Source organism: Symphodus melops (assembly GCF_947650265.1).
Source record: "Symphodus melops genome assembly, chromosome: 1".
Classification (NCBI taxonomy): Eukaryota; Metazoa; Chordata; class Actinopteri; order Labriformes; family Labridae; genus Symphodus; species Symphodus melops.
The window spans coordinates 13,079,771-13,094,638 of NC_136691.1; the positions used below are offsets into that span (position 1 = coordinate 13,079,771).

At 42.6% G+C, this 14,868-nt stretch overlaps 1 protein-coding gene across 2 annotated transcripts in view; it reads left to right on the plus strand.

Moving 5' to 3' along the window:
• The first annotated feature begins 3,435 nt into the window (after positions 1-3,435).
• The window catches only part of nbas (NBAS subunit of NRZ tethering complex), a 146,645-nt gene continuing 135,212 nt past the window's right edge, over positions 3,436-14,868 (plus strand). The window contains exons 1-8 of one of the 2 annotated variants that reach the window (XM_079344594.1): positions 3,436-4,135; positions 6,363-6,496; positions 9,116-9,214; positions 11,405-11,543; positions 11,706-11,771; positions 11,876-12,004; positions 12,439-12,502; positions 13,018-13,211. In XM_079344594.1, coding sequence (XP_079200720.1) covers positions 3,923-4,135; positions 6,363-6,496; positions 9,116-9,214; positions 11,405-11,543; positions 11,706-11,771; positions 11,876-12,004; positions 12,439-12,502; positions 13,018-13,211 — 1,038 coding nt within the window. In that variant the 5' untranslated portion in view covers positions 3,436-3,922. The remainder of the gene's footprint in view (positions 4,136-6,362; positions 6,497-9,115; positions 9,215-11,404; positions 11,544-11,705; positions 11,772-11,875; positions 12,005-12,438; positions 12,503-13,017; positions 13,212-14,868) is intronic. The other variant, XM_079344593.1, reaches the window with a different exon arrangement.

The window sequence follows — 14,868 nt, forward strand, 5'->3', positions numbered from 1 at the left end:
GTTAACTGTCAGTAAAACAAATCTAAATCCTATGGTCAAAAAAAGGAACAAAGTGTGTGAGAGCATTTACAAATGCAAATTGACTATTTAAACAACACATTCTTTAATAACACACATACATGGGGACTTATAGAGCCACTCAGGAATAACATTTTTAATTTAATTTTATATTACAATTTTTTTAAGCAACTGTTCGGACTTTGAAGTGGTTAAAAAACAGCCTGAAATTCAAACTAAGGACTCTTTATGACAAAAACAAACAAGAATCAGCATCTTGATTGACTACTTCTATGTTGTTATTTTTATTGCCTGAAATGTCAAAATCGACACGATCTGAAAGTTCCTTGCAGGAGCCTCAATAGGTTTTCATACAATCACGTCTTACAGTTTTAACAAATGGCCGACGCAAGAAATGATTTAACATTGTCAGGAATAAAATCAGAAATTCATCTGCTGGGGATAGAATAGCACATCATACCTCACATTAGCTTTGGATAGATGCTGAAGCATAAAGCCTTGTTATCAAACTATACTTAAAAAAAAAAAAAAGCAACATTATTTCAAAGCTATTACATAATCCCAAAGTGTCATTTTCCACATTTCAAAATTCTTGGGCTCCAACACTATACATCTGTCAGTGATGATGCAAACAATGAGTACTCACGAGTGCCCACAGACGCAGTTCTCAGTTTAGAGTGAAGTGATGAATGTTGATTAGTGAATTGATAAATTGGAAAGATGTTGGACTCTGCTGTGGTTCGTCTTTGGTTTCAGACACAAAGACAGAAGCAGCCACGACGGTCTTAAGTCCCGCCCACATTTGACTGTTTCGTGATAAGCGTTGGGTTGTTTTTGTTATCCCTGGTGATGTTAATTAATCAGTGGTCTTAATTAGCAGAGTCTGTATTTTTGTTTGTGTGTGTGTGTGTGTGTGTGTGTGTGTGTGTGTGATCCTCCTTGTCTGTGTTTGTGCTCGTCTACTTTGAATCTGTTTCAAAGGGAACTATCGAGTCCTGAGGCTAATTGGAATTCGTGAGAAAGAGACTGTAAAAGCAGCGCTGATAACCAGCCACTCATTCAACACAGCCTCATAGTGGCTCATAGGAATAGACTTGATTGTTTGATGAGCTGCAACAGTGGCCTGATGTCTTGGTTTTAATGGCTCTAAACGCGGCAGAGTTTCTGCAAACTTCAACTTCCGAAAACACTGTGAAAAGAAGTCTTTTGACCGCTCTTTTAATCAATGTAACTTTTGTACTGAAAGTTGCACTGAAGTCCTCTTCAGGACAAAACTTGCATTTTCACCTTTTACAAGTCAGCATCACAATGCTGTTACTTTGTAACGTAACACCTGTCAATGCCAAGTAACTCACAAGAGCATTGGTTTCCATATCTGGTTCCATATATTGCGGAAGTATTCCAGACCGAAGCCTTTGTGTAACTTAGTTATTACAGGTAAGCTGAGATGTAACAGAAACGGATGAACAGGCGCTCCTCTGGGGATTTAAAGAGGAAATGAAAGTGTGTACAAATTTCACTAAACGTTGGCTGGAAGTTTTTTCACCCTAACTATTGGCTACGATGGAATTACAGAGAAATTCGTTTTGGCGCGTCTTTCAAGATCAGATGATAACAGATGGTTTACAAGAAACCAAACCAAGAACTTATCCTTTTGTTTATTAAGAATCCAAAACATAAGCCATCAGAAACATTTGAAAGAAGACATTTGGCTTTGAATAATGACCAGGGTATTTCTGATGGGTTTTTTTTATTCACACATTCTTCACTAAACTCATTGTCGTACACACACGCACACACACACTGCTCCAAACAAAGCAGGCGCTCAGCTCTAAGCCCATATTCAAACGTTGATTTTGTCAATATTTTCTATCTCAACTCCTCGCTTTCTTTTCTCTCTCCTCTTTTTTTTGTCTTTTATTTATTTATTTTTTTCCTTTAGTCTTCTCTCCTGCCAATTGTCTGTCCGTCTCTCAGTATTTGTTCATTTCTGGACGGCCATCATTGTGTGTCGTTGCTCTAATGCTTCATCGTGTTTGTAACAGTTGTCCCGAGGCCTGTGTAAACTCTACCCTCCCTCGTTTTTCCTATTCCATTTCATTTCTTCTTTTCATTTTACTTTTACTTCATTTCACGGAGATTTGTCCTAATGGATTCTTCTGTGATCCTGCTTTCTGTGGCACTCGCTTTTCATGGAGGATTGTGTGTGTGTGTGTGTGTGTGTGTGTGTGTGTGTGTGTGTGTGTGTGTGTGTGTGTGTGTGTGTGTGTGTGTGTGTGTGTGTGTGTGTGTGTGTGTGTGTGTGTGTGTGTGTGTGTGTGTGTGTGTGTGTGTGTGTGTGTGTGTGTGTGTGTGTGTGTGTGTGTGTGTGGGGCCTTTTGTGCTTCTGTGTGCACATCTACACCTGTGTATCACTCACTGTCTCCCCCCCCCCCCATCTGTCTGCTCCTATTACATTAGAGTCGTCTCCCGCCTCCGTACATAATTCATAAGTGTTGAGCTCTGATAAATGCATCTGCGAGGCCTTTCGATAGGAGGCTTCTGTTGGTTCGTCGGGGTGTAATTCTTCCCAACTTCCGCCCCCACAGTTGCTTGGAGAGAAAAAAGAAAAGAAAAAAAAAAGAAACAGGACAGTAGCATCCAATTTTCCAGCTCCCCAAAAAAGCCATCTATGTGGAAATGGAGCCCCCCCCCCCCTCCCTCCCTCAGCCGCAGAACAACACACTGTATACGATTCATAATGGGAGCCATAGATAAGATAGGAGGCGGTGTGAGAGGGGAAATAGAGAAAAAAAATTGAAATAGGAGGCATAAAAAAAGAAGAAAAGAGCAGAGTTGACGCGTGGTATCTATGACTCTCATAATGTCTCCATGTTCTTGTGTGCTCTTCCTCAGCCAAAGTCTCAGGGGTGAGTTAAATCGCCTGCTTCCCGAAGCGCTCTCTGATACTTAGGCCTTAAAATTTGGGGGGGCTATTATTCCTCTCAGTGGGTGCTGGCTTCATTGTTTTTATCTTGTTCTCCTGTTCTCTTTTTTCTGTCTCGCCTCCCACTACCTCCCCTTGGTTCTTCATTTAAAATTCTAGTCATACAATATCCCGACGCCTCCATTCGTTTGCTGTATTGCCCACCAGGGGTTGCAGCAGCGTTCCTCATCCAAGAAATTCAATACAATAAACTGCCAATTGCGCCGTTATGTGATATCAACAAAAAAAAAAGGACGTCCTTTTCATAACTTTATTGCTTAGCAGACGCAGAACCTGTGGTGGCATTTTATGTTTCACACTGTTCTCCAAATGCAGAAGGAGTGTCCTTAGTTACACTTAAATATTGTACACGCTTTTCTTTTGCACAGAGTAAAGAGTGTGTGCAGAAATACTCTAACCCCCCCCCCCCCCCCCCCCCCCCCGAGTGTGTTTAAGATAATCAGTTATTCAAATCAGATTCAGGATCTGAAGCCTGCCAGACTGCCCGTGCTCCTCTTTCAGACATTTTGACAGCGAAGCCTTGAGAAAGTGCCAGCAGGCAGGGATGTGCTTTATAACAGCGATATGGTCACACTCACAGCACTGCTGAGCCGGCAGATTGCTAAAACAGTAGCCTATACTTCAATAAAAGCAGGATTTATGATCCCAGTTTTTCTTCCCCACTTCTCTCCGCTCCACCTTTCTCTCCCCGTTGCGGGTGTGCACGTGAACGTGCGCGCCAGACTTTGAGGGACAATCATTTAGACGTATTACTCCAGCTATCCTCCATTGATGAATTGGATGAGTCCTTAGACACTCTGTGTTGATGTTATGCATTAGCTTTATCCCTCCTCTCCCATCTGTATTCATCATAGGCTTACCGCTGAACACTCGAGATTATTTGCAGAGACTCTTCTCATCTGGTTTAATAAGAAATCCATGGGTCCCTTAAATTACTTGTCCCTCTCTTTCTCTGTTTCCATGAGCTCTCAAGTCTTCTTATTTTCTCATCCAACAGTGCCAAAGGACCCGAACCCCCAGTGGAGGAGGGTGGCGTGGAGCCATGACTGCACCCTGCTGGCCTACGCCGACAGCACCGGCACGACACGCCTTTTTGACCTCATGGGCAGCGAACTCTTTGTCATCCTGCCGGTAACCATGCCACTTCCTCCTCTTTGACGTCATCAATCAATATGCATATTTTGCTTCCCGGTGCATAATTTGATTGAGCGCACAGAAACGCTGTGTTCACTTGGCTTCTCTTCAACACTCTCTCCTAATGTTTCTGAGGCGATTGTTTCAGTTGCAGTGTGTTGGATCTGATTTTACAGTCTTTAGTTCATTTTTTTAGAAAAAAACAAAAAAACATTCTTCACGTGCACACGCCAGCTATCTCGCTCTGACATCAAGCTCAGGATGAGAAGCTCAGAAACTGTTAACGTGTTGTACGATAGTTTCAAATCACAAAATATTGAAGCGTAGTTTAAATCAGTGCTTTTGATCAGTCGTGAATTGTTACAGGGTACATACCTGTAGTCATGTTGTTACATTCCCAGCTAACACTTCTGTTAACTCGCTAGCTAAGACATTTTACACCATGCGCTGTTTTCACAACACATTATCAAATGCTAAGGTGGTTGATTGATAACATTATCTGCCGCTAAATAGTTGATTGTTCCCTTTGGGGAAATGTTCCATGGACTCCCTCCGGCTGCAGTTTACCAGTAATGTCACAATACAGAAATATTCCACAGAAATTAAAAAACAAAAACAGCAGCTGCAGACAGTTTGCAGCAGATAAGGAAACAAATAAGCAAGTCCACAAAAATGTAATTCAGTGAGTTCACTTGTCCATACATATCCACACATGCACACATATATGCCAGTATTTTTATTTCAAATGCTCCTTTTACATGATATGATGGTCCACAACCTAACCTAACCCAAATGCACTGCTTATGCTTTAATGGTTGATTAAAATAGGTGTTAAGTGGTTACACCTGTTCAGTTCAGTTCAGTTCAGTTCAGTTCAGTTCAATTAAAAAAACTTTATTCGTCCCTGGTGGGCAATTCAAAGGCACATAGAGCAGCAAATGAACCACAGTGCAGCTATACTAAAACATTTAACCAAAGATAAAGTGTCAAGAAAAGATGTAAGTACAAAGTTTAAATCCAAAATTACAAAGTTAGATACAAAAGAAGGTATAAGTGGACAGTGATCGGACTAAAGCTGTAAACAGAGCTATAGTGCAGTAAATAGGAAATATGTGCAAGTTGGCAGATACTAAATAATAAAGTGATAGAACAACAGACTAACTATATACTAGAGTTGCTGTTGCTAAAGAGTTGTTGAACATCAGCTTTATACGTTAATACCAATATCTCATCCATCCATCCATATCTTACTTTCCTATTGATTGAGAAGCTTTGAATCAGGTTATTCCAAATCCCCATGTTAAAAGAAGAGATATTAGCTTCCCACCCTGAGCTTTTTTCTCTCCGAGTAAAATCCCCAGACAGATGAAAAGTTGATGGATAACGTTTAGCAGCAGATTGTGACTAAAGGACACCATAGCAGATCTGACTGAATGTGATTCTTTACATTGACAGGCTTTTTTTTTAAGTTCAGACATTCAGACTGACTGGCTGCTTCATTTTCTGCTGTTTCAGTGTAGCACACTTTTACAGAGCACTTTGAGCTGCCTGTAAGAAGTCATCACCATGTCAGACATCCTCTGTGCTTCCCTTCTCTGTCATGCCTCCTTATTCACTGTCTCATTCTTTACTTATCTCTTTTTCTGCCCCCCCTCACAGTCTCCATTTCTTCTCTTCTCCATCTTCACAACTTCCTTCTTTAATTTTTCACACGCGTGCCACTCCCTAGATCCTCCTCTCCATCTCTCCTCCAGCATGTCTGTCATCCTTGCACGTCTCGGCCCTCAGTAGCTCTCCTTGTGCTGCCGTTCCAAATCCGTCTGTCCTCACTTCAGTGCCCTCTGTGTGCTCTGCATTATCATTCCTACATCTCGATCCCATCGCACCTCCTGCTCCTCCGGCCGCACCTTCAGAACTCAGGGTCCCAGTCAAACCTCGCTCATGAGTCTGTGATCTTCAGTCCTTTCCCTGCAACTATACTTGGCTATCTCCAGTTTGTATGTCTGCACAATAACACCAGCACCACCTCACCTGCTCTGCTCTGCTGTGCCGATCCTCCTCTTTGTCAGGGTGAAAGAAGTCACATGCTTTCTGGAGGACAGGATGACAACAAGTCAAGCTGAAAGATTGTTAACATAGATGGAAAAAAAGAAAAAGTATCTCATTTGAAATATTCCTCTTCTGACTTTGAATGTTTTTCTCCCTCCTCTCTCTTTTCACACAGGTGGTAAGTTTTCCTGGGGATTTCAGCTGTGCAGTGGCGGGCCTGATCTTTCTGGAGTACACAGCCAGCGCGCAGTGGTCAGCCGAGCTGCTAGTTATCACGTACGGCGGAGGACTCAAGAGTTACCTCGTCAGGTGAGACAGATCCGGTTCACTGTTCCATTTGAAAGTAGCAAAGTGTTGTAATTCACACTTGATCTTAAGTGCGATGTTTTGGGACTCCTTGGACTGATTGAAATGTATACTCTGCACCCTGCGTTCATCTTTTACCATTCAAATAGCAGTTTGACTGCTGTTAATGATTACATGGAAACTCCTTATTTAAAACCTTCATTTATTCTCGAAAGAACAGTGAGGTTTCCAATGCCGTCAAGATTACAAGCACAGTAAAAACAAGCAAAAAACACACCAAACAATCAGTGAACAACCAGATGGAGATGTAGTGGCTCAAAATCAAATTCCCAAACTCTGGTAAAGAGGGAAGAACTCTGATCCTTGGAGTGTACTGGAGGGCGTTCCTCCAGTTTGAGGGCATCAAAAGAAAACTTTGGTGAAAGTTCGAGGGACTTTAAGAACGAGCCGCTCAGAAGAACGAGTCATGTATGTGCCTGAATTCAACACGGACAAGTTTGTTATGTGGTTTGTTATGTGAGGTTTTCCAGGAAGTGCCTTGAAAATATATAAAAGACACGTGTTTGTTGCTTCTCTCTTCAAGAGAAGGCCAACCGACCTTCATACAGGTCACAATGCTGAGTGCTGAAAAGATCCCCAGTTATAAGCCTGAAGGCAGTCATGATAAGCTCAGGGCTCCATTGGGACCCCACCTGATTGGATCGCTCTCTGCGTCCCTCCAAAACATGCCTAAAAGAAGTCTTTAAGAGCATCGTGCAGACAGTTCATCAGGCCCGGCGTGGAACGGATTGCCTGCACAGTGACTCGCACGAGTATTTGCTTGAATCTCCTTGAACTTTGTGTACGTCATCATGTCGCAGCTGCAGGTTACTTTCATTTTATTTGGCGTGGAGTCAATGGATCAACGTCAAACATCGGCAAATCATTTAAAAGTCGGAGGGAGGAGAGTATTTGAGTGTTTTGCTCTGAATCATCCAGAGGGTAACTTCATGAAAGCAACGACATCCTTCATTCTGAATAAAGATTGAAGCATTTCTTACCATACAGGGCAACACATTTACAGCCTGTTAGATTCAGTAATCCCCCCCCCCCTCCCCCAAACAAAATTGTTTACATTTTTTGTCATAAAGACATTTTATTTTGTGTCTTTTTGATTTTGTAAGATGGTCATTTGAAAGTGTGAGTCAGGCTGAATTAAAATAAAAAGGTAACCACTCAAAGCCTTCTTCACCAACAACGTGTACTTTAACAACCTTCCTGGATTTTGTGTCTGAGTTGCTTTATTTTCACCGGATTTCAATGGATGCCTGTCGCACACGTCATAGGAAATTGCACCTTTATTGTGTTGAGATTTGTTTGCTTTGTCTGTATGTTATGGGCTGGTCGCTCCTCTCTTTGAATACCAATCTCCCTGCAACGATGTCCTCAATCAAAAACACCAACACACATTCAGAATATTAGATCAATTCTACCTCAGTCTGTGTGTGCGTACATGCAAGAATCTGCACGCTGCCCTGGTCTTCTCTTCCTTTTTTTTAATTTCGTATTATTTAACCTGGAATTATTTCACAGATTTCTCATTTAATTCCAGCGTAATTGCTGCAGTCACAGCGAGCCCTGGTGTGCTGACACTCCAAGACACGGGATGAGATTGTGTCTGTGTGCTGAATATCAAATCACATGACATCCTGCACTCTGTGACTTCCCTCCCAGTTCTGTGTGCATAGTGATGTTTGCTTAGAACGGGTAGAAAATGGTGATTTATTTTTTTTCTATTACAGGCAGATAAACGGTGTTCTCTGGCTTTGAAGCCACCGAGGTGTGATTGTATGTGTGTGAGGAGGTAATTAAGATGTGCGAGACATTTGCGCCCCGGATTTACTCTGAAAGCGCTGGCTTGTTTTTTTTAAAGGTTCATTTTCAGTGCGGAGCTTAAACTCGCTCGTCTTCTTCTTCATATGACTGCCTTCCAATATTGTTGTTCACACACTTTGAATTAGCATTTTAGAATTATAGCTGAGCCTCCAAACTAAGTCATCTCTCTCTCTCTCTCTCTCTCTCTCTCTCTCTCTCTCTCTCTCTCTCTCTCTCTCTCTCTCTCTCTCACTCTCACTCTGCGCCAGCTCTTCGGTGTGTTTGTGCGTGTCTGAGTGAGAGAGTGTGTGTGTGTTCAAATACACACACCTGCTCCACTTTGGCATTAACACCCAAATGTCCCGAGGAAGCGGAACCGTGGGAATCTTTCAAATCTTACGTCTCTTTCCTCTTAAGCTCACTTCCCTCCCTCTTTGGCCTTTCTTTCCCTTCCCTTCCTTTCTCTCCAACGGTTTACATGGCAATGAAACATTTCCCCAGTGAGATCCCTCTGCACAAATTACACGACACCTCCTCTAGTACCAATCTAAATTAGATTGCCCACTTAGATTAGATTATATATTTCGCCATGTCTCATTTTAATTGCAGCCGCGATTTAAATTGCTCTGTCATCTTTCCCCAGAAAACCGCTTTGTCGCACCATTAACATTTTGCATATGGGTGTTCGTGTTTTGATTGTTTGTTTGCCTGACTGCAATTATAGGTGACATTTTTTTTTCTTCTAACTATTCTCTCCCTCCCCATCAGTGTGGGGACCAATCAGAACTTCCAGGAGAATCACAGCTTCAGTTTTTCCACTCACTACTCCCATGGCATCACCTCGGCAACTTACCACCCCGTGCATCGGTAAGTTGGTTCTATCCGACTTTAGGCACACGCAAAAGATATTTAGATCAATACATATTAAAAACAACAAAACAAAAACAAACATGCTGCCAAAGCTACATGAAGCGTTATCTACACATTCTCTTGACACTCTCTTTTGTTTTTTCTTCCTCTGTGGCATCCAAAGTCGAAGCCTGCTCCTGTTACAACACTGTTTCATCAAGAGTGTTGTTCCCACATTCAAATTCAAACATCTACCGACATGCTCTTAAATCCTTTGAATCAATTTTTCCATCCATAAACTCATTGCCCATGATGATGCTACTCGATGGCACGTACAGCTTAAAAATAACCAAGTTTTGGAAAGTCGCTGAGAGATTTCAAGAGCTTTCATCATTTGATGTCCAGGGGCAATATGAGTAGACTGCATAAATATGTATTTATTGATTTTGAAAAAAGGATGGGTCAATTTTTTTGTATTAGAGTTAGGTTTAACTGAGACCTATGCAGACAGTTTAGTTCTACATAGATAAAACAAATAATGAAACCTGGTCTGTAAAAAAGCAGCAGTGAATACAAGGTGTTTTTATGGACATACTTTAGCTCAGGCATAGGGGCGTGTTACATTATGGATCAGGGCCAGGAAGCCTCCTAAGGAATAAATGAGCCAATCCTTTCAATGCAATACCTGCAGGAATCCACTAAAGCAGCATAAAACGTCTTTGGCCTCCCTCATCACGTAGCATTCAGAGGTTTGGGTTAATTATGTCTGGCTCACACCCGCGGCCTCACTGTTTTGTTTTTTCTTTTTCTTCACGCTCTCCCGGTCTGCACAAACCAGATTTAGTTCGGCTGGTGAAGCTTGGTTTGGCAGCTTAATGGATTTTGGCAGCTACTGTCAAGTGTTTGCCAACTGATAGATGAGATGAAACTTTAATGATCCCTGTGTGAAAAGTGGGTCAGCAACAGAGAGAATAAGAAAAAAAAAGGGAAGGTGAGGAGGCGGGCATAAAAAAGTAATCCTAACAGCTGAACATACTTATGAGGATATACGGTAGAGCTGTGAAGTTGCTACCTGGTGAGCTCAACAAAGACACTGTCGGAGTGTGCACCATGTATGATGAGCTGAACAGATGTGCTCACAGATACTGATGAATCTTTCCAGGTGTGAAGTAATGATTCCAAACTGCTGTCAGAGTTGACATACTGCATGTTAAGATGAATATGCAGAGCCGTGGTGGAGTCTGGCATATGCACGTTTGTGTGGGCAACATTTTAGTTGCTTTTCTTTCGAATTCAAATTTAGACTTTATTCTAGTTTAATGATGGAAGCCCCACTCCACGACACAAGATGACTTGGTCACAATTTTATTTTTTCACTCGGATGATCCCATTTTCAAAACATGTTGAGTGTTTCATGAACCACACGTAGATGGGGATGCAGCTTTTACTTCACTCTATGTCTTCAATGGTTTGGTTCCTAGATATTAATATTAACTTCATTGCTCTAATACAAATAAACAAACTGATAGGTAATTAATGGACTGAAAACCACAGTGCATGTTTGAGTATATACGAAGCAGTTTTAAGTTAATTGATTGCTTCTTTTTTTGTTGTACTTCAGAAGTTACCTACTGGGTAGAAGTGTTTTTAAAATGACCTACCACAAAGCGGATTAGGGTTTATGTTTACTTGTTATTTGTCGTCGAACATCTGTTTCCATCACAGCATACAGGAAGCTTTAATCACACCTGACCTACCCTATTGAAAGAAAAACAAACTTCCTATGAGTTTGCAGACTCCCTCACGGCTCCCTTTATGTCCAGTGTCTCTGCACTAGGGGGCAGTGTTGAGCTGGACAGCGCTGCTTCACCCAAACCTCTTCCTCTGACTTCCTGGCCGTTGTTGCATCTGCTGTGTTTCTCTGCAAAGAGAGACCCACTGATCACTGTGGTCACTGCGGTATTGTCCGTGTCTTATCTGTGCTTGGCCATTGATTCTGAAACAAACCTCTGGTAAATGACTCCCGCCTCTTTACTAAATGGCACATCAGAAGTGTGAATACTCACAGATACCCTGGCTTGAACCCAGGCGTCAGACTGACGTCCAATTGACCACCTTATAAAACCAATAGAGCCATCAGGGCAGAATCAGATGTGTGGTTTTCATGGCTATGCAGGTATGTTTTTCATTTATTTAATTTTTTTTCAGACTGCTGCTGGTGGGAGGCTGTGAGTCAGGGGATGACAGTACATCCAAGGCCTCGTGCTGCGGGATTACAGCCTGGAGGACTCTGTCTGGCTTGCCTCACTACAAGCAGGTCACCAGCTACGAGGACGATGTCAATCCAGTGAGGGAACCGACACACACACACACACACACACACACACACACACACACACACACACACACACACACACACACACACACACACACACACACACACACACTTTATTCTTGTAAATACTGTATACCTCACACACACATTTTGTCACATATCCTCCATATCTAGAAACAGAAGAGAGGTTTCCTCCGGATGCCCAAGATCAGATTATTTTCCAGACAGGGGGATGAAAAGGTAACACAGCTCTCTGTCATTGAAAACTAAATCGGAAGGATCTGGCAAGCACTTAATGTTTAAAAACATTTTTTTTAAAAAAAATCTGCATTTGTGATGTCCAGGATGGCGTGTTCCGCATGAGTCTGAGCCCCGACGGTACCCTCCTCGCTGTCATCCACTTCTCTGGGCGTCTGTCTCTCTGGGACGTCCCCTCTCTCAGGCAGAGGGCCGCATGGAGCCAAGAGCAGCAGGTACAGAACACCTCTTAAGCTGCTTGTGTTGAATTGTGTAGGCATGCATGGTTTAGCTAATGCTGGGTACACCTTTGTGCACTGCTGTTTATGGGATGTTTTTTTTTTTGGTACATTTATGACATTCGATGCTTGACTAACTGCATTAATATAATCTCTCTCTGGCCGACATATGTTTGTGTGTAGAAAGAGGGTGAGTGTGTGTATGTTTCTGTTTGTTCTGCCATTAAACAGTGAGTGATATGGATTAGGGAGAATTTATACTTGTCATGTTTCGCCGACTTCTATACGTTGTGTGTGTGTGAATGCGCTGCTTCATTGCTGCTGTGTGTGCACAAAGTGTAAACAGGGTAAGTAGATTAATCGCTCCCTCCTCTCTTCTGCTTCTTCTTCTCTTCCTCCAATCATCTTTGGTCCTCCGGTCCGCCCCGCAGCCAGGATTTGAGGAGATCAACCCGGAGTGGAAGACATCGCTGGAGAGGCGGAAGAAAATAAAAGGTAGTTTGGCCTGAGGGGCCGGGTAGAGACGACTTTGTTGCTGACACAGCAGAGCACGCTGGATACATTTTAATGATCTTTGACACTTCTTATTCACACAGTTCTACAGTTATTTACAAGTACAAGCACACAGTGAACACCAAGGCTTTGCAAATATTTTCCTCCTTCACTGTGTCCGTGCTTTTGAGTGAGCCTCTCTGTGCTTGTGTAACTACCTGTTTGTGGAGGTGTGTGGGCCTGCTCGTGAAGCTGTACAGTCTGTTTTTTTGACAGTTTCAGGCCAGTAGTGATGGGAGCTGTGACAGCTTGTGTAAGCAATAATCTGCGTGAGTCTCCATCCCATGCATGACAAGTGATAGATATGCCCACAAGTGTGAATATCTCAGGGAAGGAAAACTCCAAAAAAGTTAATAAATAAGTGTATGATCGCAAAAGGTGGGATTGATAACTACCTAACTCCCATGTAAAATTAAAAAAAACCCAATTCCCTCTTGTCTCTCCTTTACCTGGCTCAGATAAGGAGCAGTACTATCCACTCGTGGACGTGAGCTGGTGGAGTGAAAACGTGTTGATCCTGGCGCGCTGCTCCGGATCCGTTACCGTCTCCTCCGTCAGGACGCTTCGCAACCTTCTGGGGAAATCCTGCGAGTGGTTCGAGCCATCGCCTCGAGTCACTGCAGCACACGACGGGGGCTTCCTCAGCCTGGAGGTAAATGTCAAGACAGTAGTGCGTGTGCTTGCGCGTGTGGTAAGTAAACAGAGAGAGGCAGTTTGTGAAGTCAGAGAATGATCTCTAAGGCTCGTGTAAGCATCTTTTAGCACCACTCTTACATAAAAAGATCTCTGCCTTCAGGCTTTTAAAAGGCATATTGTAGAACAGAAAACAATTCATCTTTATGTCCATCTTCTTAACTGCCTCTTCAGTTCCTCTTCACATAGGCCTGAAGCCTGGCCCAGCGTGCACCAGGCGAGAAAAGAGGGACTAGATCAGACGGGTCAAGGGTCCATTATGAATTTTTCAGTGCTTTTGTTTTTGATTGAATGTTTATATCTATAAAGTTCTTTTGAATGCACTTTTTTTCCCCCTTGTGAAGCGAGTATGGTATGTAGTTATATTCGTCAGGGTTTTGCAGCACAAATGTATGCATTGATTTTTGAAGGATCTTTTGAACAGCAGGCTGATGGGGTGGCACTAAGGACAGCTTTTTTTATTCTCACCAAGGAAAAAGTCCTGTGTGATGATATTGTTGACTTTATATCATTGTACAAAAACGTGTATATATGTGTCTGTAAAATGGTAGAAATGAGTCATGATGAAATATTTATCCCTCCTTTTTATCCACCAACAAAGAGCTTGATCTCCCATCACACTTTTTTGTTTTTCTTTTCTATTTCCGGCCCTTAGTCTTTCCTTCCTTTTTTCTCTGATTGCATAGAAAGACAGGGAGACAGAGACAGAGAGAGAAAGAGAGGCATTTCTTTACCAGCCAGCTGCCAACTTTTGAGAAAGGTTTCATCAGCCTGCTTGAGCACGGGCTGGGGGGATGGGGTGCGTGTGCAGCTGCTTACACAGCTGAGGGTTTGTGTTCGGTGAAATGTTTCTTGAAATTACCTTCAACATGAAGCCCGTTGTTCGTTACGCCTCCACAGATGTGGATAACCGTGACCTTGTGTGTTTATGATGATAACAACATGTGCATCTTCCTGTCTGTGGTGATGGGGCTGTGTATTAGTGCAGCACTTTGAAGGCTCCTCCATTGATTAGGGCGCTTTAACATTTTACAGGTGCTACATATTTCATAAACCCTGTACGGGGGCAGAGCTCAGCTGGAGGGGTTAGCATTTTTCTCTTGCGAGCTAAAACCCAGAGGGGTATCATTACAGAATATGAGGACTGATGAAAAATGAACTGAGGCAATCACAAAACGACAGGGCAAGAAAAGTTCTTTGGACAGCGCAGATTTAGATGCCCTATCGAGCAGCTTGACCTTGCTTTTGTTAGACAGCCTGCTGATCGGGCACGAGGCTGTTTGAATTAAGTATGTTTACCCCGCTTAAGCACAGCTAGACGGCATTCATTCCATCGTTCATTTTTTTTCCTTTCATCACCTCCTGCTGGCAGAGTAAGTGTCCGTACTCAGCATAAGAAAGTCAGTCTGGGCAAAACCTGTAAATCAGACATCCTCAATCATGGAGAACAGGCGTTCCTCTGTTTTTGTAGCTCTGTCTTTTCAATTAGGCCAACCAAACAGATGCACTTTGATGTAGAAAGACAGCTGTAGCTTTATGATCGCTTTAAAGCCATATGTTACTGGTATTATAAAAGTAATGTTTAAATCACTTGTGTATTTGTTTTATCTCTTGTA